We start from the raw sequence: 21,134 nt of genomic DNA, 5'->3' as shown, positions 1-21,134 counted from the left end.
AGAAAATCTGCTCTGTGATTCTGTGATACAAGTGAAGCAAATGGAAATTCAAGTACCTGCTATTTTATTAAAGAACAAGAGATGAAGATAAATACCAACCATTTTCTAGCTATTACTTAAATGTAGGGCAGGGGTGTTGAACTCATTTTAGTTCATGGGCACATACCTAATTTGATCTCAAGTGGGCCAGATCAGAATATGAATAATTTGATCTGAATATGTTCCCATTTAATGAACCATCTCCTCAGAAAACAGAAGATGATCAGCCTGAGATGTCTTAAGAGAAATAAGGTCCATTTCAGATATGTCTGTCAGTCTGCTGTCACTGCAAAGAAACACTGCTCTCATTACTCAAAGAAACATGTCAGCATGGTTATGGACCTAACTATTATTTCAGTTTGGTATGGCAGGCCACAGGTACTGTCTTTATCATAATTAGAGATAATTTGTCTGAATTTCAGGAGCAGGATGACACCTTAAACACAGCGCTTCCTGCTCTATGTCTGTATATGGCTTCTCGCACTACAGGTTGTTTGTTCTTATTTTTGTGCCCCATCATCCTTTGTCCTTTCTGCATCATCACACATCACATCACATAGCCCAGATCAGTGCATCAGTGACCTTCACTTAATTTCTGAAGATTTTCTTTCTCAAAGTAAAACTAAACTGTAAGGCGTGTGTATGTGCGTGTGTGTGCAGCAACTCCCAAGATCTCGTAACCTTCACTCATCACTGCTTCTCATGGATGCCTTCTTTGGGTATCTGCCCAGCCTGGAAATGACTGCCAGTCGCCATTGAGGGCTTCCCCAAACCGCCGTAAGATCTTTGCTTACTGCATCCACTGTTCTCCATCAATAAAGGTAGTCTAATCTAATTGAGGATGTGGTTCCTGCTAGTGAAAAAAAAAAACTGTAAAACTCATTCAAACTCAAGGTCAGATGAAAAGAACAAACCAGGCAACCATTCTGATGATGTGAACTTGCCCAGTGCTTGGTGCTAATTCCTTTAAGATACTTTCTGGGCTCATGGTCTATGAACTACAAGCACTATACTTACATGTTCAAGTGAGAGTCTTTAAGGCAAACCTTCAAAAAACCCAATGCAATGTGTGCAGGACTTCTAGCCACAGCTATTTTGAAAACTTTGTCCCTGGTTACATTTTTCATAGTACAACAGTCTCATACAAATATGGAGGCTATCAATTTAAAACAACAGGCAAACAACCACACAAATGAAATGTGACAAACAACGAGAAGCTGTTCGCTCACCAACTCAATATGGTACAGTTTTTGTAAGCAACAGTACATTTATTAATAATGTTCAGTTAGCAGCAAAAAACATTACTGTTATCAGCCACTGATTCTTATTAGCATTGCTACCTAACCACTCTATCACCAGCACTCACCCAATCATAAACAAACCAAACGAGAGATATTTTATGCAATCAAATGTTCTATTGTTTCTCTTAATAACAGAGAGATTGCCCTTCAAACAGTGACGCTTACTCTGTTTTATATTTTTACCTTCCCCAAAAAGACAAAACTCCTTTACTGTTTCCTCAGATATCACCTTACTTAGTACAGCAAACCATCCCAATAATTTTGGCAGGCTAGTGCCATAATAAGATCTCTCACTGGTTTCTTTTGCTGAACACTACCAGTTGTAATCCTGGCTGAGCCCAAAGCACTATAGTAGTCCGCAGGTGTCTTTCCTCTAGTTTATTTTTCCAAGAATATTTCAAGCACCCCGTCGCCACACTTACAGACTCTACCTCTGTGCTGAACCAGCAGCGTATTGGTTTCTTACTACCAATCAGCTCAGCCTGCTGAGTGACGGTTGCTCTGATGTTAATTGTCCCAGCTGGTTGCGCTGCTACTGGCCAAACTAGCTGGCCACCACGGGGCCTGCTGCTGCCTGTGCTTTTATTGTTCTCTATTTCCTTAGTGGCAGATTTAGTGGTTTTTGGAAAGGATATTTTAATCTTAGGGCCCTTGCAGGCCTTTTGTGTTTTGTTGTATGGGTGTGCCCTACTGCTCTCGCTTGCTGATTCAGGTGCCACCCTCTTTTTCTCCTTGGGAGCTAACTCCACTCATCAACACTGGAGTTCAGAAGCTGGGGAACAGTGCTACAGCAGCAAGTGCCATTTGGCCAGTTTGGCAGTACTGTAAGCTGTTAGTGAGCAGCTATTTATTCTGACTGATTGCTTTGGTTATACACTTTTACTGACAAGTTTGTTTGTTTGTTTTTTGATTGGTGTGGTTTTGTTCTTGTTAGAAATAGGAGAGTAGCCTTCTGCGTAATATTTTATTCTCTTATATCTACTGTTGAATTCCTTTTGTTGGTCATAATTCTGTTGTGACAGAATAACCACTGTCCTTGGTCCTGATTTGGACAGTGCTTGTTGACTGCTTTCAGCCAGAGTGCAGCCAACTGTCTGATATTTAATAGATAAAGAAAAATAAATTGCATTACACTCTCAGAAAATCCAAGGGAAAGTGTTATGCTCCTCTTCATGTCCACATTTTTTTCTTGGACTAACATAGCTTTGCATCCCAGTTAAAAATAACCTTTTTTTTCATATTATACTGGGCCTTGGTGCAGCCACTCAATTTGTACACAGTTTGAACCAATTCATCTTTAGCTTCCTCCCCCCCCCTCCTTTTAAGCTGCAGGTGGGTGGGGCTTCTGTGCTCATACCCAGAGCTGTGGACCTGAGATGACCATATTAGGGATATCTGCTCTCACTGTCATCATGCAAAGGCAAAAGTGGAAAAAAAATAGTCCAAAACAGAATGTTAGAGCAGTCTGGATTCTGAGGTGTTGGCTCACATGAGTACTTATAATACATATAAGTATATATTGGCCCTGTTTTAATATGAGTGGCAATATGATGTTAAAGTGGACCTATTTTCTGTCATTCATATATATATATATATATATATATATATATATATATATATATATATATATATGCATGCCACTTTTATCTCTGTCTGTAAACAGCACTTTTCTCTTCCCTGTAGCCCATGTTTAATGTGAATTTTACATAAAACTACTTAAACATAGTCTTTATCCTCTTGAAATATCAGACAGGTTAAATGTATTTAGACCCACTACTCACTTTATTAGTTACAGCTTGCTTAGTGCTGTCTTGCTTCTCCACGGCTTAGATTCAGCAAGCTCAGAGGCTTTTGTTCTGGATTTGCATGACAGCATTACACAGTTGGATTTATAGGCAACGTCCTCATGTTGCAAACCTCCTTTTCCGTGACATCTCAAAGGTGTTGTTGGATTGCAATCTGGTGACTGTGGCGACAGCCTGAGTACTGTGAACTCACTGTTATCTTCACGAAACTCGTTTGAGCTTTTTGACGTGGTGCGTTATCTTGCTGACGGGTGCACCATGCTCAGAAGGGAATGGACATGGTTAGCAAAATTACTCTCTCATGCTGTGGCAGTTGGCACATACACATTCAAAGTATTCAAAACCAGAACACAACCAGCAGCAGCCTTAATTGCTGGCTGGATCGATTCATTAATTTCATGTTAATCAGAAACTCTGACCCTGCCCTTCGGATTGTTCTGGCAGAAAGCAAGACTTAAGAGATCAGCTTGCATCTTTCAAGTCTCCTGATGTCTAATTTTGGTGAGCCTATGCATACTGTAGCCTCAGTTTCCTATTTTTAGGTGACTGGACAGGCACCCAGTGTTGTCTTACTGCTGTGGGCCATCTGTTTCAAGGTTTGATGCATTGTGTGTTCAGAGATGCTCGTCTGTGTGCTTGTAACAAGTGGTTATTGAGTTACTGTTTTCTTTCAATCAGCTCAAAGTAGTCTCGTTCTTTACTGACCTCTGCCATGAACATGGTGTTTCTGCCAAGATAACTGCCACCCACTAGGTGTTTTTTTTTGTTTGTTTGTTTTTCCCTCCTTTGTTCTGTGTCAAACCCCTGGTAGGTCACCCATTTCTGTAACACTGAAAGAAACCTTCTGTATGCTGAGGTTTGGTTTGAATGTCTGTAGATCCTCAAAGTTTTATGCTTTTGGTTTCTGCTTCATGATTGGCTGATAAAATATTTGCTTTAACTTGTAGTTGAATAGAGTGAAGTCCTGAAAATGAAGTCTCTGCTTCAGTTAAGCATCTTGTCTACCTACACTGGGGATTTTATTGCAAAGAAAAGAAAAGGAAAATGACATTTGAGTGCTTTTGGATTGGAAATGCATTGTTAGCAAACCACGAGATAAAATATTCACCCACGTTTAAAGCCCCATTGCCTCTTGGTTCCAGTTGTCAGGCAACAGATTGCATCTTAACTGCAAGTTATTTACTCCAAAAGAATAATACTCTGTGTATTTGATGGCTCCATGATTTTGTTTCAGTGACTGTACTTTTTTGTTTTTTAAAAAAAAAAAATGCTGGTTGTCACTGCTGTCAGTCTCAGTAGTAGCAGCAGTAAATTAGATTTTAAATCAACAGTGAGGCCAGACTGAATTTCTAGATTGGCTGTGAAAACTTGAAAAATAGAGACTGAGAAATAATCATTCCTCCCCTTCCAGAGCTAAGTAGAAAAGAGAATAATATATAAGTGTCACCAAGATGTAATTATGAAACAGATCTTCTTAAATAATCGCAAAATAATAAAGCAGGTTCCTTTCTTCCTACTCACACCCAAATAAAGTGTCTACATAAAGCCTGAAGTGGTGAAACTCAGTTGCCTTTGTCAGAAAATAACAAATACTGAGAAGATACTTTACATCTGTAATGTAATTTGGGTGCAAACTGCCTCGCTGTCTTTGTAAACCAAATTTTATATATCTGGAAAAAGATAACTTGGAAATCAACTTGCTAAAGCTTACTTTATGTTTTTAAAGATTGTATTTTATTAAAGGAGTGAATTGCTACCACATTCTGTTTCCAGCTCTTCCACTTTTAGAAATGAACATCATTAGAGGAAATACTGAGGGCTTACATTTATATTTTTCCAGTTACATTGAAGCCTTTAACAGTCTTTCTGTCAGGTGCAATACCCTTATATGAAACAGCACTGTAAATGGAAAATGCGAGTATAATAAGCGGTGACTGGCAAAGGAAGAAAATAATGCCATCAATCTTTTCTGTGTACTGGTTTTCTTTAGTATGCCATTATCCTCATGGAGCGCTTTGGTGACAGTGCCAAATTACAACCTGCACTGTGAGAGCAGACAATAAATAGTTCCCATCAGGATACAACACATCACCAAAAAAAAAAGTTGTGCGTACACGATAACAATCAGTTACTGTATGCAGTAAAAGCAACAGTGCTGTTTAAAATTATACCTATCAAAATATCTTTTACTTAGGGACCCACTAATTGTGAAATTCTGGGTCAATATCTGGCAGATATCGATATTTTTTCTGTTTATATATCTTGTTTTTGTTCTGTTTTCATCCCAGTTTGTTTCAGGGAAACACAGAAATCTTAATTATCAAAAGGAACTCAACAACTTTAAAGTCTTTCAGCTCTTTATCACAACATCTTTGAACATTTAGTTTTTTTAAAAGCAAAACACATGCTTATCTTTGAATTTTAAACAGCTGCCATTCCTTAAAAAAAATTTTTTTTTTTTATTTAGGCTAAAACTAAAAATATTTGTAGTACTGGAAAGGCAAGTCCCTGCTTCAGTGCTTGGTGGTTACAGTCCACTGGCTGCTTTTTTACAGCAGCCTGGCTTTTGACAGCTGTGGTAATGAAAATGGACATGAAATCCTTTACAGAAAGATCAAAACTTAAATATAACTATATCTGAGGCACCGGGGTGGTTCAGTGGGCGAGCAGGAGACCATGTATGCTGCATGGCTATGGTGCAGGCAACCTGGATTTGCATCAACCCGTGGCCCCTTCCTACATGTCTTCTCCTTTCTCTCATGGCATGTTGTTTCTTGTTGTATATACTGTTGAATTTATGCAACCCCTATTTTTAATGTTATTTAAGCAAATTACAAGAATGGCAAACTCATGCTTGGAGGTAATAATTTTGGTGTTTATAATGCCATAAAGTCTTTAGTGTCTTAGTAATACATGTGCCGGCTGTTGTTCCTCTGCAGTGAGAGAGGCGATCGTTATCACATGTTACTGATACACAGTACATTACACAGACTCACACATGCACAAATGCGTGAGTCCATGCACACGGAAAGCTGTGGTTAACATAAGAGATACAGTATTGCCTTTTTTTTCCCTTCACAAAAGACCTGTGTGTAAAGTAAATACACCTGGTGTGTACAAAGAGCTTGGTGTAAGATTGAACTTGTAGCACACTTTCAATTTTCCTGTGAAAGCACAGAGTTTTTGATGGCGCCAGCAGCGGAGCTGAGATTCACAGTCTGTGCCATATGAGAGCAATAAATAATAATTTTATCTTTGCTCTGTGATGTTAATCTGGGGTTTAAGCAATGACTGAGTGGCTTTGTTCTGAATTCAGAGTGCTGGCCAATTCATCCTGGACCCCAGCTGATGTTTACTCAGGCTGAGCCAGCAGCTGCTCACACGGTCTGCGTCAACTCAGTCATCTGACAAGGCGTGCACGCTGCCTCTGACATGCATCTGTCACAGCAGCAAAAGAAAATAAAATCTAACCGATTCTGCTTCCGCTTTCTTTTTCTCCACTTGTCCAGCATCTGCCTGGCTGCCCAGCATCGCCACAATGAATGAGAGTCGAAGGGAAGCACTGGCAGCGGCCGCCCCCGCGCCCACCACCGCCTCCTCCTCCACGGCTGGCTCCAACACCACCAATATGGCCGGACCGGGCACAGGCGAGAAGGATGAAGCCTTTTCCAAGCTGAAGGACAAGTTCATGAATGAGCTGAACAAAATTCCATGTGAGTGTGTCTTTCATTTCTCCAGTCTGGCAGTGGGACAAGTTGAGAGCTAAAGCAGAAAGCCTATTTTGTGATGTTTCATTTAAGTTGTATGATTATAGTGAAAGTACTGAAATATACTGGTTCCATCCTTAGAAGTGTATGAGTACTGTATGATGGATTTATTTGTCTTTTGTTTTTATCAGAGTAATGGATACATCTTTGGGTTTTGCAGTGTTAACTACACAGAATTACCAATTTGAAAACAAACTATTATTCCATTGTTTCAAAGTACTATAACTCCTTTTTTGATGCTTTATTGGTGTTATTGGTGCATAAATGCTACATTTTAACCCACTGTTCCCAGGCAACATTATGATGTCATATTATGTGAGTTCAATAAGAACCTTCAACTTCTAATTGTGTTGGAGGAGTTCGTGGACAGGCAAAGACATCATTTGTGTATTGTAATAATAAATACAAACTTTATTTATATGGCACCTTTTGAAAACAAAGGTACAAAGTGCTTCACAGATAGGAAAAACAGCAAATAAAACACTTTAAAAGAGATAAAAGTGAAACAACATTAGGTATAGGAACACTGGCAAAACGATTTAAACAGGCCAATTAAAAGCAAATATAAAAAATTTCAAATAAATAATAGTGATCACTAGGAAAAGATTAACAATTACATCTGTCTTATCCACATTTAGCTGCAGGAAGTTCTGTGCCATTCATCATTTAATATATCAGATACACTCAATGCATTGAGTTCAAGAATGTCACTGAGGTTAAGAGATGTGCAGCTGTGTGTCATCAGGGGAAACACTTATAACGAAAACAGGAGAGGTCTGAGGACAGACTCCTGACGTACCCCACAGGTCATCTTCATAGATTCCTGTGACTTTTCAGTAACAACACTAAGAGGGATATGTAAATAAGAATTAAAACCATTATGAAACTGAACCAGAAATGCCAAAGTGTAAGATTGTGAAGTATACAATACTATCTTACCATAGTAGTTCTTTTTTAGTAGTAGTAAATAATAATAATAATAAAAAAGTAAAGAAAAATCTTGTAAACAAGCTTCCACCTGTTGGAAATGAAGCAGATGGCTGCACTTCATGACATTGCAAACGTCAGTACAACTTTCTCTTAGAAATACTTTTCAACCATGATGTGACATCTTGAATGGACAATTAAACCACCGTCGTTCAACATCAAAACGTTTTTCTGCATTGTGACACTATGTGTATTTTTTTTTTTTTTTTTTTTTTTACAGCGCTGGAATTTTATGCATAGAATATATGGGTCAAATACTCCTACTTATTGAGTGAAATTTCTTTCAGAAACGATGGATGCTGTGAAAAGTAACAAATTGTCCAAACTGAAAGGAAACCGTAAATTTGGATGCAATTTCAAAGAAATACAATAAGCACAATCCTGCGTTCCCAGTTTGTATGTTTAATGATGTTTATTATTTAAAATAAAAACATCTGAGTGCATTCAGCAGGACTGTGGTGTAAGCATGACTAAATTGTGATTCAGCAGTCGTTGTGAGTGAGCATTTGTTGGTGACGCACAATAAACAGTCAGTGTCACCCATGACCTTTGACAACAACTTCCAGTGAACCAGGCGGCCTGATTATTTACTTATTCCTCTGTTTTTGTGGCACTTCTGAGTCAAAGTAGTAACAACAGTATTTCAACCATTGAACTGCTCAAAAAGAAAGGTCTTGCTAAATCATCTTATGAAAGACGTAATCACATTTGAAGTGTGGAATAAACATCTGGTGACAATGAAGTGTTTGACATGATAAATCACCAAATTATGCTCAGCAGCATTTATTATTTGCTGTTAGAATTTCTGCTTTTCTTTCTTACTAGTGCGTTCAGTCAGAAGAGTCTATTTACGTTGATATAATTCAGCACCTCCTGCCCTTTTATTGCCAGATCTTCAACCAAATTCTTTCACTTTTAGATCTTTTTTTTTTTTTTTTTGCCTGCAGAATTTTGGAGTATAAAACATGTGAGGAAATGGTTGCTATTGTGTCTCGTTCGGGATAAAGCACTGCCTGGAGATCTGTGTTTGCATTCAGCAGAAATCTAAATATAGATATATCTACAGGCTCATGTGGAAGTAATATTCTCAACAGGAAATGGCTCCTGTGGAAGAGAAGGACTCAAACCGAACTAGTAATATTCCCCCATTACAGAAATTTAATAGTGCATGGAGTCAGCATGAAAAATTTCACCTGCTACAGAAAAAGCTGTAATTTATATTCAGATATTTCTCATGGCTAAAACTACAGAGCTTTATCTTCACGTGAGCTTAAACGAGACACTGATGTAAAATGAAAACACATTTTTTTGGTGCAGAAGGTGAATGAATAGGATCAATGGCATTCAGCATTGTGATTGGCTGAGGTTTATGTCTCCACGTCTGTCACCGAAATGCATTGCAGTTCCAACATAACTGAAGCCTGACAACTTCTTCACGTCTCATTTGGTGGTGGAGTAGAAAACTTCTATTCATATCATTTTTAAATTTTGTACTTTAGAGAAGTAAATTACACTTGAGGCAAAAAAAAAAAAAAGTTCACCAAAATCAGTCCAGAGTCTTAATGCTGTCCCCACCCCACCCCCCATGCACAAAAGTCAGTTTGCTGCATGCTCAGCACAGCCTCTGTACTGTGGCTTTGGAAGATCTTCTCTTGGGATTATAACCCAGTTTAAGACCTGCAGGCTTTGAAGATGGTCACATGGTGCTGTCACACTGGCCTAACGTGTTGTTGAATTCTCTGAGGCGAGGACATTGTATTGACCCACCTCTTGGTCGATGGCTGCAGCAAACAGCCTGTTTTTAGATTTTCAAAGCATATTTTGAGATAATATTATTTCTGTTATCTTATTAAAGAATATGGATTTTTTTTTGCCTCTCTAGTTTTACAACCCCTTTTGACAAGCCCCACCCCTTTTTCCTTTCATCCTGACTGATGTGCAGGCGTACCCATTCATCAGGCCGCCACCACCACACAATTGACCTTTGTGTAATGTGCCAAAAGGAGGGCGTTGCTTAGTGTTCACACAGTAACAACGTTATCCTGGATAAACGTCCACCATGGCGGTAGTTGAGTAAATACATGACACTGAGTATCTGTGCTGACAAAAACTAAGTTGTTACTTGTGGGCTATCCAAGTCTAGAGTAAATACACTCTCTTTTTTAAAGACGTCAAACACAAATCTAAGAACAAACATATATGTGAGTGTGTTAAAACTGACCACGATAGCCCACAGAAGGATTGTTTTGTTGAGGATCCCGGCAGTACCAGGACGACAGACTGGCGCCTCACTTGTGAAACATATTTTGCTATAGTGATGCATCAAAAAAAAACAACTGAAAATTGTAGAGTTAAACTGGATGTATTAGGTTTCAATTAGTCATGAGTAATGATTATTGGTCTTTATTGAAAAACATAAGTTGTCACATGCTGTTTCTTAAGTTACCTGATTAACTTAGTGCTTGGTACAATAACCCCAATTGAAATGCAGTTTATGGAAGGGAGATGATGCACAAAACCAGAGATGACAGTTTTTAGATTTTCCATTAAGAGCGGTAGATTTCAATTTTTACTTCATGTGAAACCTTTTGACAAATTGGAACTTGTTGCAGAGCTGCACAGCAGATGGAGTTGATTCATGATAACAGAATACAGTCAGAGTTCAGGATCTAGGCTTAAAGCTTATGACTACCTACAAATATCTTAGACTTAAAACTGGCAAGAGATGAGTAAGTGTCTCCCTGGAGCCCAAAGGTACTGTAGATCAGGGGTGGTGGAAGGGTTGAAACAGTAGGCAGGAATGCAGGACAGCAGCAGGATTGACGTGTCAAAGGGAGAATAATTTTGCAACTTAAATAGACCACCAATAATGATTCTCAGTAAGCCAAGATAATCATTAATGCATCTCCAAATCATTAGCATGGAAGGAGCAATGAAGAACTGCTCTGGCTGCTCTGTGCCGCACAAAATGATGGGTTTTTTTTGTAGATGGTTTTCAGCAGCACATGACCACATGGTTGGGCAGTACTCCAGATTTGACAGAACAAGTGAGCTAACATCAATCAGAATATAAGTTTGCAAGTAACTCATAGACTGCAAAGCTTTCCTTTCAAAGTACTTTACCCAGTCCTTTTACAAAAAAAAAAAAAAAGAAGCCTCTGATCTAGTTTTTTCCAAATGATCAAGCCTTCACATCCTCAGAAATATGAGCACACACACCCAAACATACACTAAACCACAGTCTGACTTCTGATTGAGCAAAACAGCTGCCTCCAAGGAACCCAGTGCATTGAATTTCCAAGTAAGTTTTCTAAACACCCAAAGCTTTACTTCCTGATAACAATTAACCTCTGAACACAGAGGCTGTTTGATCTGTGGCTGCTGGCTCCACCAGCCATTAGTCCAAATAACACAGACAAGCGATTGACATTTCAGGAAAATAAATAATGAAGATCTTTTTTTTTTTCTCTCCCTCTTTTCTTTCACAGTGTGCTTTTAGGCAGTCAGCAGCACAAATATTTAAAAAAAAAGCTGCAGAAAGATGTCTGTAAATTAATGACTTTCAGAAAACTGGGGAACAAGCTGTCTTTGTGATTTTAATTTCAGCCAGAAACACTTACATTGTTAGCAAGTACAACCCTCTTAATCCAGTGGATTTGTATCTTTTTTTTTTATTTCTCAAAATCAAGGCATCTGATTTCACTAACCTCAAAGTACTGCAGCATATAACCCACATTATTTTTACTTGGTTCCTCTAAGAAAATAAAGTATTTTAGATTCTTTACCTTTTGGTATAAAGTGTTAAAAGATGTCTGCTGCTGTGAATTGGGACTACTTTATGTTAATAAAACTGTATTCAACTGAAGACCTCAAGTGAAAAAGCATTCTATGACACACTGACATACAGCTGATGTCTGAAGCTAAAAGACTGACTACAAATACCAGGCTAAACAAAATGTTTTAAATTGTCTTATTCTTTGACTCTGTGGCTGCTCACATGCAACAGACAGCAGAGTTTATTAAAAGGGATTACGGTGGTGGATCAGCGGAGCTATTCATCTCTGCCTCCCTGCTGCTCTGGCAACACGCCTCACTGCCTACTCTCTGCCCTCGCTTAACAAAAGTTTGCCCATCACGAGACACCATGAGGGACCGGTCCAACCACAGCCAGAGATCAGTGCTCAACCACCAGCAGCCTTACTCTCAGAGAACATCTTTCTCTGGAAAGCAGATCCTCCCTATTCTCACATATGAAGATATTTGAGAAAGTTTCTGCATCATTACCCTGAGGGATCAGGGTAATGACCAGGGTGACATTTGGAGCTCAAATGTATTTTATGAATCTCTGTGCTGGAGCTTTGTTGGTCTGAAAGGCGATTAAATATTCACTATTGTACTGAACAAAACACTCAGTGAAATGGTGATTTTTATTTTAGCAGCACTCAGTAACCTCAGCTCCAATACCATTTTGACAGGCATATAATAGAGTATTGGACACGTTTTCAAAGTTATTGAATCCTAACAAAATCTGTATTTTCCCTCGGTTTAAAATGTGCTGCTCAAAGTTAGTAGAAAAGAAAAACTTTTAATCACAAAAGAAAAATATGAGCCAGAATTTTTGTGTTATGGCTTTAAAGCAAGACAGATGAGAACAAAGCAAAGACTCGACAGCCATGCTGGGAAGCTTAAAGTCAACATGCCAACATGCAGATTTGTTTTCCATCAAAACCAAACTAATTTCACTGAATGAATGAAAAGATAAAGGGTCACCATTAAAGTCAGGGGAATGCGAATGTCAACGTTTTATGGCAATACGTTTTGCACAGTGGTGCAGTGTCGCCTCACAGCACCAAGTTCCTGGATTTCAATCTGCCAGTACTCTGACTTCCTCCCACAATCCAAAGGCATGCATGTTAGGTTAATTAGTGATTCTAAACTAGTTGGAGGTGTAAATGTGAGTGTGAATGGGTGTGTACCCCTGTTTTAACACCATGTCCCAAGTAGTTATAAATATAGGCTCAAAATGATATCAATGATTTCTCAAGGAAGATTGCGATAATGATATTTCTGTTAATATAGGAAAAAAAATACTGAACAGCATTTTGTTGGTGATTGCATGTAGTGCAAACAAAATGAAGACTTGCTGTCTTTGACAATAGACAATCCCATTTGAAGTGTGACTCTATAGCTACAAGATGCCAGCAGCAATATTAAAATGGAATATTGCTGACACAGCATTAGATCCAGTGACTCAGCATAAGTCAAATGCAAGAACTAGTTAGTGTTTTAAGTAAAAATATAACAAGCTCCCTTTTTGTTAAATCATCCCTGGAAGCTGGCATGCGGCGCTCACTCTTAGACATGCCCAGGCTTATGTTGTTGTTATATGTGCTAGGGAACGTAACCGCATGGCCCTAACTATGTCATTGATATCATGATATGAAACTTTTTTTATCATCTAAAAATTTATACTGACATCACAGAAAATACAGACATCCAAGATTTCAGGGCTGGCAGAAATACAGTACCAGTCAAAAGTTTCAAATGAATAGGTGAGTGTACTACAGTACCATCCATCCATCCAGCCATCCAGCCATTCTCTCATTCTTTTCCTGTTCAGGGTTGTGGGGGGGCTGGAGCCTATCTCAGCTGTCATAGGGCGAGAGGCAAGGTACACCCTGTACAGGTTGATAGCACAGCCATCAAATAATTCTGAAGAGTAAACAGTAACAAAGTCCAGCACCCATCAATACTTGTTTTGAGTTGATGGATCTGAATTTTCTGATCGAAATCTGAATAACAGAAATTCCTAATTTGACCAAATTACAAAGAACTAGACCTGCTGATGTTAAACTACATCTCATATAAAGGAACTCTGAGTGCCGTGTTCATTTTAATCAGCTCCAGCCTACTGCATAGCGAGTCATTGTTGCAGAAAGCTGGATGATGCTCCCTGCTGCTGATGCATTGTTTCCTTAAACAAGCCACATTGGGGAAAATGCCATGGACTCATAGGCATAGAAAGATATAATACCAAGGTTAATTGACCAACAGGGTCCTGTCTTATTGGATTACTGTGGCTATAACCCAGGTGCAATATAAAACTCACAGACACACCCCACCCTTTTACACGTATCCATCCACCTCTATCCATTCGTGAAGCCTCTCTCTGTAATGTAAAGTGCTTTGTATTTCCAGGGAGCTGGGAGATGATGAATTCGACAGAAGGCCTTTTAATTATAGAATGAGTTAGAACAGAGACATCATAGCATAAATCCTTATTGCATCAATTTATGTATTAATCATTTTAAGTGGCAAAAATGAATCCTAATTGCCTAAAAAAGTCCGTATGTAAATCTAAATGAATATAAATTCATTTGTATTTGTGGATTTATATACTGTATGTAGGCCATGTGCTTGAGGTGCTTGTCAGTCTGTAGTCACTTCCTGTGTTTATTTTGTTAATCCATTTCTTTGTATGTCATTGGGTGCTTCATTTCCTTTGTTTTCCCATGATGGAAACCAGGGAATCCACTGGATTAGGGTCTGTAATGTAGCATCTCTGATGCAGTTTTGTTCCCTGTAGTGCCCATATTCAAATCACAGCAGGAACACTTAGAAGCTGGGTGTTTAGGCTTCACAGTGTCTTTTATTTTGAAAATTGAGTGGCCACTGCATAATGTTCTTTTGTCTAACTTCCTTCCTTATCTGCTCGGTGCAGCTTGATGTAGATTCTTAAAAAAAAGAAAATACAGTAGGTTCATATTTTTTTATGATGCATGCTGCTTCTGGGGCTCTTTTGGTGGAATCACAATCACTAACTTGAGTAGGAGTGATCAGTTTTAGCAGCCACGATGCAGGAACTTCTGGTGGGGTTGTCTCCTTATGGCTAATTTTCCCGGCCTGTACCCTCCCTTGTTTCAGTTCCCCATGCTCATAGTTTAACTATCGAATAGTCTCTTGGTGCAACCGTTGATACTTTGATCATATGTTACTTGATAGGCTTAAGGTTTTGGCTGGTATCTGTGACTCTGTGTTAGACTGGTTTTTGTCCTGTTTCTCTATCAGGAGTTTCTCTGTTAGGGTGAGTATTTTTAACACTGCTTCTCTATCCTGTGGGGTTCCACAAGGTTCAATACTGTATCTATTATTATTTTCTTTCTACATTCTTCCTTCGCTTGGTATCATTTGATGTTTTAATGACATTTCTTATTTTTATGCCGATGACGATCAGCTGTTTATGTCTTTTAAGCTTCACCAGCTGGATCAGCTGTCAACCCTTGTTGACTGTTTATCCCAGATTAGTGACTGCTCATCTACTAAATCCAACATTCATAATCTTGGTGTATTATTTAATTCTTTTCTTGGCTTTGACTCTCTTTTTTGTTGAGATACTTTTGATAGTAACTGTTCTTCATGTGTCTATCAGAGAACTGTTTGGCCTACACTTACCAAACTTAATGGGTCGATAGCTTATGAACAAAGCAAGGTTGGGATTTTATATGAGGTCACTGGGGTCAATATCAGGTGACCGTTACTAAAAATAGAAAAACAGCGTCCGCTCATTAACTCAAGAACCCACACAAATCAAATTTCATAGGGAAATAGCTTATAAAAATAAAAAAAAACAGGCCAGGAATTGAGTATGGCTTTACTTGGGTCAAGGTCTGATTTTCATCAGACTTGGTGAAAATGTTTGTTGCCATGATATGTAGGCCAAGTTTGATTACCAGCAGAATCGCTCCAGCACTTCGGGATTATGGCTCTTGAATTGTTATGTACCCGTTTTCTTTATGACTCATTGGATGATTTCAAATCAGGAATGTCAGTGTGCAATCCTACAAGTATTGGTATTTATTTGGTAGTTACTCTATAAAGTTCTCACATACTCCAGCATAAAAAGTCACTTTTGAAAGCTGCATTGTTCCATAGCCTCCATGAGCATTCTTTAAAATAAAATCCACAATCTAACTGTACTAAATCATTGGAGTTTGTATTCTAAATCATTGATTGTATTCTAAAACATCGGTATATGAAAAACATTGTTTTGGGATTTCTTTTATTCTAGCCACTGGGATTGCTTTTGAGTTTTAGTGTTCATAGTAGTAGTTAGAATGTGCGGTGTACTCAGTAATACTGCTGAACATCTACCATCCTAGTTTTAGTACCATTTTCATGTATTGCTTTGCTGTATTTGTATTTGCGTTTCATGTGAAAATGTACAGAGTTAATATGGCTTTCGATTTACAGGGATTATTTGTGCATACACTGAAATCATTATCTGAAAATGTGGCCATGTTTAATATGAACCTCCACCATTGTATATGTCCTTAACATATAGTTAAAAATGCACTGGTTAAAGGCATTTACAGAAAGTTGATATGCATTTTTCTTTTCTCAAGTTCATATTGATCTTATTCACTGTGGCATACACCACATACTGTCAGAATGACTCACAGTCCTGCAGTATTTTATACTCCTTTCTATGGAGTCAGTTTTAGAACACCTACAGTGTTTGTAAATGTCAGCCAGTGAAGCTTGACGTTTCCCCTTTATATTGAGGCTATTGCTCTTTGACTTCCTTTCACTGCTCAAAAATGATATCTAATAATATCTTCTTAAAACCCAACATGGTAAAGTATCAGTAAAGTCATCAAAATCGTTTGAGTCAAACGATTATGTTTCACTGTTCTGCCAGCTCGATGTGGATCTGTCACTCAGAGCCCCTTGATAGGATTAAGCAAATCCTGAAAAATATAAAGCAATTCATCATCAGTACATCTAATTCTTATCTCACTAGAGAGGTGAAGGCAGGTATAGAAAGATGGACTACATGACTCACCATGTCTAAAGTACTTTGAAGGTGTCTCACTGTTTAGGGCTCTGCTTTGTTGGCATGCCGTTCTGTTGACGGAGCTGAAAAGTGATTTCAGCCTTGACGAACAGCAAACATGGATCACATCATGTGCAACCCACCCATTAGAGAAACTCCATTTTCCATGCCATGTCGCACGGCGGAACGAGAGATAAGTGTTGGGAGTTGAAGTGTTGAAGTGCATGCGCTGGCAACACTCCCTCCCGCTCTCTCCTTTTCACTTTCTCGCTCTATTTCTCTCTCTCGAGAAAAGACACTCACACAATGTAGTTAATTAGGAAATGCTTTTATTGCTTTCTGGGACTCAGGTTCCTTTAATTAAGGAACACAGAAGTGCCTTTCACTGGAAGACGCACGCTTGATGAATAAGATAAGGGCTGGTTTCATGCGTTGATTGGACTGTTACTGCCTAAACGACATTCCATCAGGCATTTTGAGCACCGATGAAATGCCAGAATGACAGAAAGCATTTGGGATTTTGAAAAAAAAAAAGATTTTACACAATTTTTATTCTGATTTCTTTTAATCAGTTTTGGGGAAAATCCACAGTGATTGTTATCGTTGGGATTCACCTGCTTGAAATACAGACTTGTCACATCTCTGACACTTCCATTAAAATACTGTCTCCTCAGCTTACCTTCTGTTTGCATTTGTGTGTGCAACATAAAAGTAGCTGTTCAGATGCTGAAATGTGTCACTATATAGCCTCAGAACTATAAATGTCTAACAAACTCTATAATATATCAGCAGCATTTATACTATAGAGGTATAACTTACTGCAAAAGCTAAGTTTCATTTCTTTATATTTTGCTAGGAAAATGGGAAATTGGTTCAGTGATTTGTTGAAAGGTGCAAACATAAATGGAAATACAGTATTTAAGGCAAAAGCAGAGCTTGTGCAATTCTAACCAGCTTGAAAGTCAATATCTGGTATGATTACACTTATTCTTCCTGTCTGCGTCTGTTATGTGTAGACACAATATTGCTTCATCCCTTGAGTTAGATGTCTTTTTTATGCTTAAATGATTCATAGGACAGTGTTAAGTGGCTAAACAAAAAAAAAAAAAACATTCCTCTGACAATGGTCAGGTACAAGGAATGGAGTGAGAATGAGTGAAAACCCAGCCAATAAATACAGCTGGTACAGCTTTTCTAATTAGGCAGTCATTATAAGTGGTGTGTTGGAATAAATGTAACTTTTTTTTTCGTGGGTAAACAAATAATTTATTAAAGTGTAATTGGAGAATTATTAACCACAGCTCCTGGACTGGATGGTTTTTATAGCTCTATGAACCATTAGTAAATGTTTTATTGCCAATAAATAGAGCCATTAGCTTAATTTACCTATATTTTAAGCCCCTAATATAGTACAATTGAGTTTTCTCCATAACATCCTACTGAAAAGGCGAGCCTCAAATGAGACACAGGTGAATACAGACATAATGACCTGGCCCATATCCCAGGTCTCCTGATTGGCCAGTCCAGCCCTGGTCACAGCCCTTAATTGCATACTGTGGATTCGTCAGCTGGGCATGGTTTTCATAGTATGATATGTTGCACCATGTCATCATAAATGATGTGCCTAAATTTCTGAATTTGTGTGTAAATTTGCCACAAAAATATAACAAGACTGACAAATCCCCAATAGAAATTGAGTCTTATGTGTCTAAGGTACAAGCAAGCATACACGTCCAGGTTCAAGAGTTTATTCTGTGTAAAGGAAATACTGCTGGTTTTATTTGGCTCATTTTAAACAAGGCCTATCCAGTTTCACCTCCATTACCACACTGCTCCAAGGCAAGGCCAAAGCTGTAGATCCTGAAGTTATTCTAGAGCATCACTCACTGTTTTTCCTTGGAGGAGAGTGCTTATTGATTTTGTCAAAAAAAATTGATTTTTTTTTCCTCCTCTCTCTCTCTCTGTCTCTCTCTCTCTTTCCCCCCCTTGAACCTCAGCATAGGAACCGCAGCTGAATGCTGGCGAGCAAAACCCCAGAGACATAGGCTGTAATATGCTTTTCTGTATTGATGGGTCTTTTTGGAGTTTTTCCAGATGAAGTCTTCAAAAGGTTTTGAGTGTGACTTGGCTTATGTTTTCTATTAGTTTGTAGGATTTAAGAGAATGACAGGTTTTGTATCTGCCTGGTGTTTTTTATTTTCTTCTATTTTATTCCTTTCTCATATTTGACTACATGGATTAGTTTTGTGACTTCTCCACCCTCCCGTGGTCGTGTATGGAAAGCTGGAGGTGTGGACAGCAGCAGAACAAGAACAGAGCAGGAATCAGTGACAACAGATGTGACTTTGATTAAGACACAGCATTAAATGGAGGATGTTAAGCGAGAGTGGGTTGCAAAGTGGCTTGCAGATGTGCAGCAATTGTATTTACCGGTATGATCAGCCAGACTGCTGTGATTGCAGCTGAGCTTGGCTTTATAAATGGCCTGATTTAACACTTACAGAAAATATGCAGAAAATATGCTCCTTAAACAGTTTGTTATTCCTCAGTATTAAAATGAGGAGTGGGCTGCCAGGTTTTTGGTGCCTGTTGAGTAAAGTCAAGGAGCAGTGATTGTGACAGCTGAGGGGGGAAGTCTGTTATGAGGTCTCTCATTATTTTCAGTGCATCTGGGCTTTATGCTGTCCTTCCGGTGCTTAAAACCACCCACTTATCCTTCCATCGGTATGTTTGTGTGGTGTACACTGTATCCCTGTGTGTCTGCACCAGGAAGCACCAGCTGACTGCTGGCTATAGTTGAGATAGGTGTCACTGTGTTTGCAGCTGGCTGTCAGCATGCTGTTGAGCTGAGCTTCTGACAGTGTGACAGTGTTGATTGCTGCTTGTCCAATTTCTCCAGGCAGGTTCATGGAGTAGACCAGTGGCATATGGTGGTGGTGGTGGGGGGCAACTCATATGAAACCTATTTCATGTTAGGAATAGTTTTAATCACAGCTGAGCACAACATCTGCAAGTGTGCTTTTAAAGAAAGATTTACTGGCAGGAAGCACAAGCTGCCTTGAATCTCTCAATCACTGTTGTTCCAAACTTTTATAAAAATCACAAGGTGACAGTAAATTCATTCATTTTCTCTTGTTGTTGCTATTTTTCTTTTGTTATATATATTTTTTAATGTCGCTGTCTTAATCAGATCCAGGTGGTATTTAATCACTAATTACTGATAAAGTCAGCACCTGTTGCCGAGTAGTTCTCACAGAAGCGTGAAGTAAATGTCAATATATTCATGTATTCGTGAAAACAATCCAAATGTGTGATTTTCACTGATATTTTGAATATTTTGCCAAGCATAAAAGTTTCTAAATTGAATTGATGAACCATCCAGAAACACCACTGAAGTGATTAGATACAAATAATCTTGTCTGGCTTTGTTTCAGTCTTTTAAGTTTCCTGTCCAAAACACAGTGTTTTACTTCATATGTAATTCATCATATCACTATTTTTGTTTTTGTCTAGTGTTAAAAAGTTATCTGTGCAAAACAGTGGTGGCTGCTGACTCCAAAACTTGGAAAACTATCATGCAATTTTCTTTTTTTTTTTTTGCACTAATTGGCTACTTATTTTCACTTTTTTATGTTTAATACATGTCACAAGACACATTCAGACAAGTGGTGAAGCAGCATCTGGTATATAAAAATGAAAAGCAAAAACAGGAAAATTGGGAATGAATCCAAAGTGGTGCTTTTACATAACCAGATGTTACAAGTTACCCGTGGGAGGATGAGCAACTTCTTTTGCCTCTTTGGATCAGCCTCTGGTATAAAAGTAAAATGAATTTACTTCCTAACAAAACAATTTACACTAATACTGAGCTATTATGTTTGATTTAATTCAACACAGATTCAATAAAGAAGATGTTCCTCTAATGTGTCACCAGCCCAGTTTGTGACTCTCAACTACACTCAAGAATTTGATTCTTAGGAATATAAATGCTCCTCATGGATAATCAAAATTCAAAAACTCATTTTGATTCTGATTTCACTGTCACCAAAAAAAAATTTCAAATTGTGCACAGAAGAAAAAAAAAACACTTGCATCAACTGCATGGGTAAGAAACTTACCTAACTTATAGTAAATGCATATAATCTTGATTGTGTTGAGTAGTACAACATGAAAATTAAGGCCAGTGCAACCACTGATAGGCTGGTTTACTGTTTTCACAGTGAGATAAACTTTGAAGTAATAATACAAAATTTTATCTTTTTGGTTGTTTTTTTTTTCTTTTTCCATCCATCCATCCATTTTCTTCTGCTTATCTGGGGCCGGGTCGTGGTGGCAGCAGCCTAAGCAGAGAAGCCCAGACCTCCCTCTCCCCAGCCACCTCCACCAGCTCATTTGGAGGGAC

The 21,134-nt window shown here is 38.4% G+C and overlaps 1 protein-coding gene across 3 annotated transcripts in view; it reads left to right on the top strand.

Annotated features, from left to right (window-relative positions):
• syt1a (synaptotagmin Ia) overlaps window positions 1–21,134 on the top strand; it is a 188,629-nt gene that overhangs the window by 129,383 nt on the left and 38,112 nt on the right. For all 3 annotated transcript variants that reach the window (XM_030720632.1, XM_030720629.1, XM_030720631.1), the window contains one exon: window positions 6,655–6,858. In XM_030720632.1, coding sequence (XP_030576492.1) covers window positions 6,684–6,858 — 175 coding nt within the window. In that variant the 5' untranslated portion in view covers window positions 6,655–6,683. The remainder of the gene's footprint in view (window positions 1–6,654; window positions 6,859–21,134) is intronic.

Source organism: Archocentrus centrarchus, chromosome 23, assembly GCF_007364275.1.
Source record: "Archocentrus centrarchus isolate MPI-CPG fArcCen1 chromosome 23, fArcCen1, whole genome shotgun sequence".
In the NCBI taxonomy this organism is placed as follows: Eukaryota; Metazoa; Chordata; class Actinopteri; order Cichliformes; family Cichlidae; genus Archocentrus; species Archocentrus centrarchus.
This window is presented reverse-complemented; position numbering and strand designations above follow the sequence as displayed.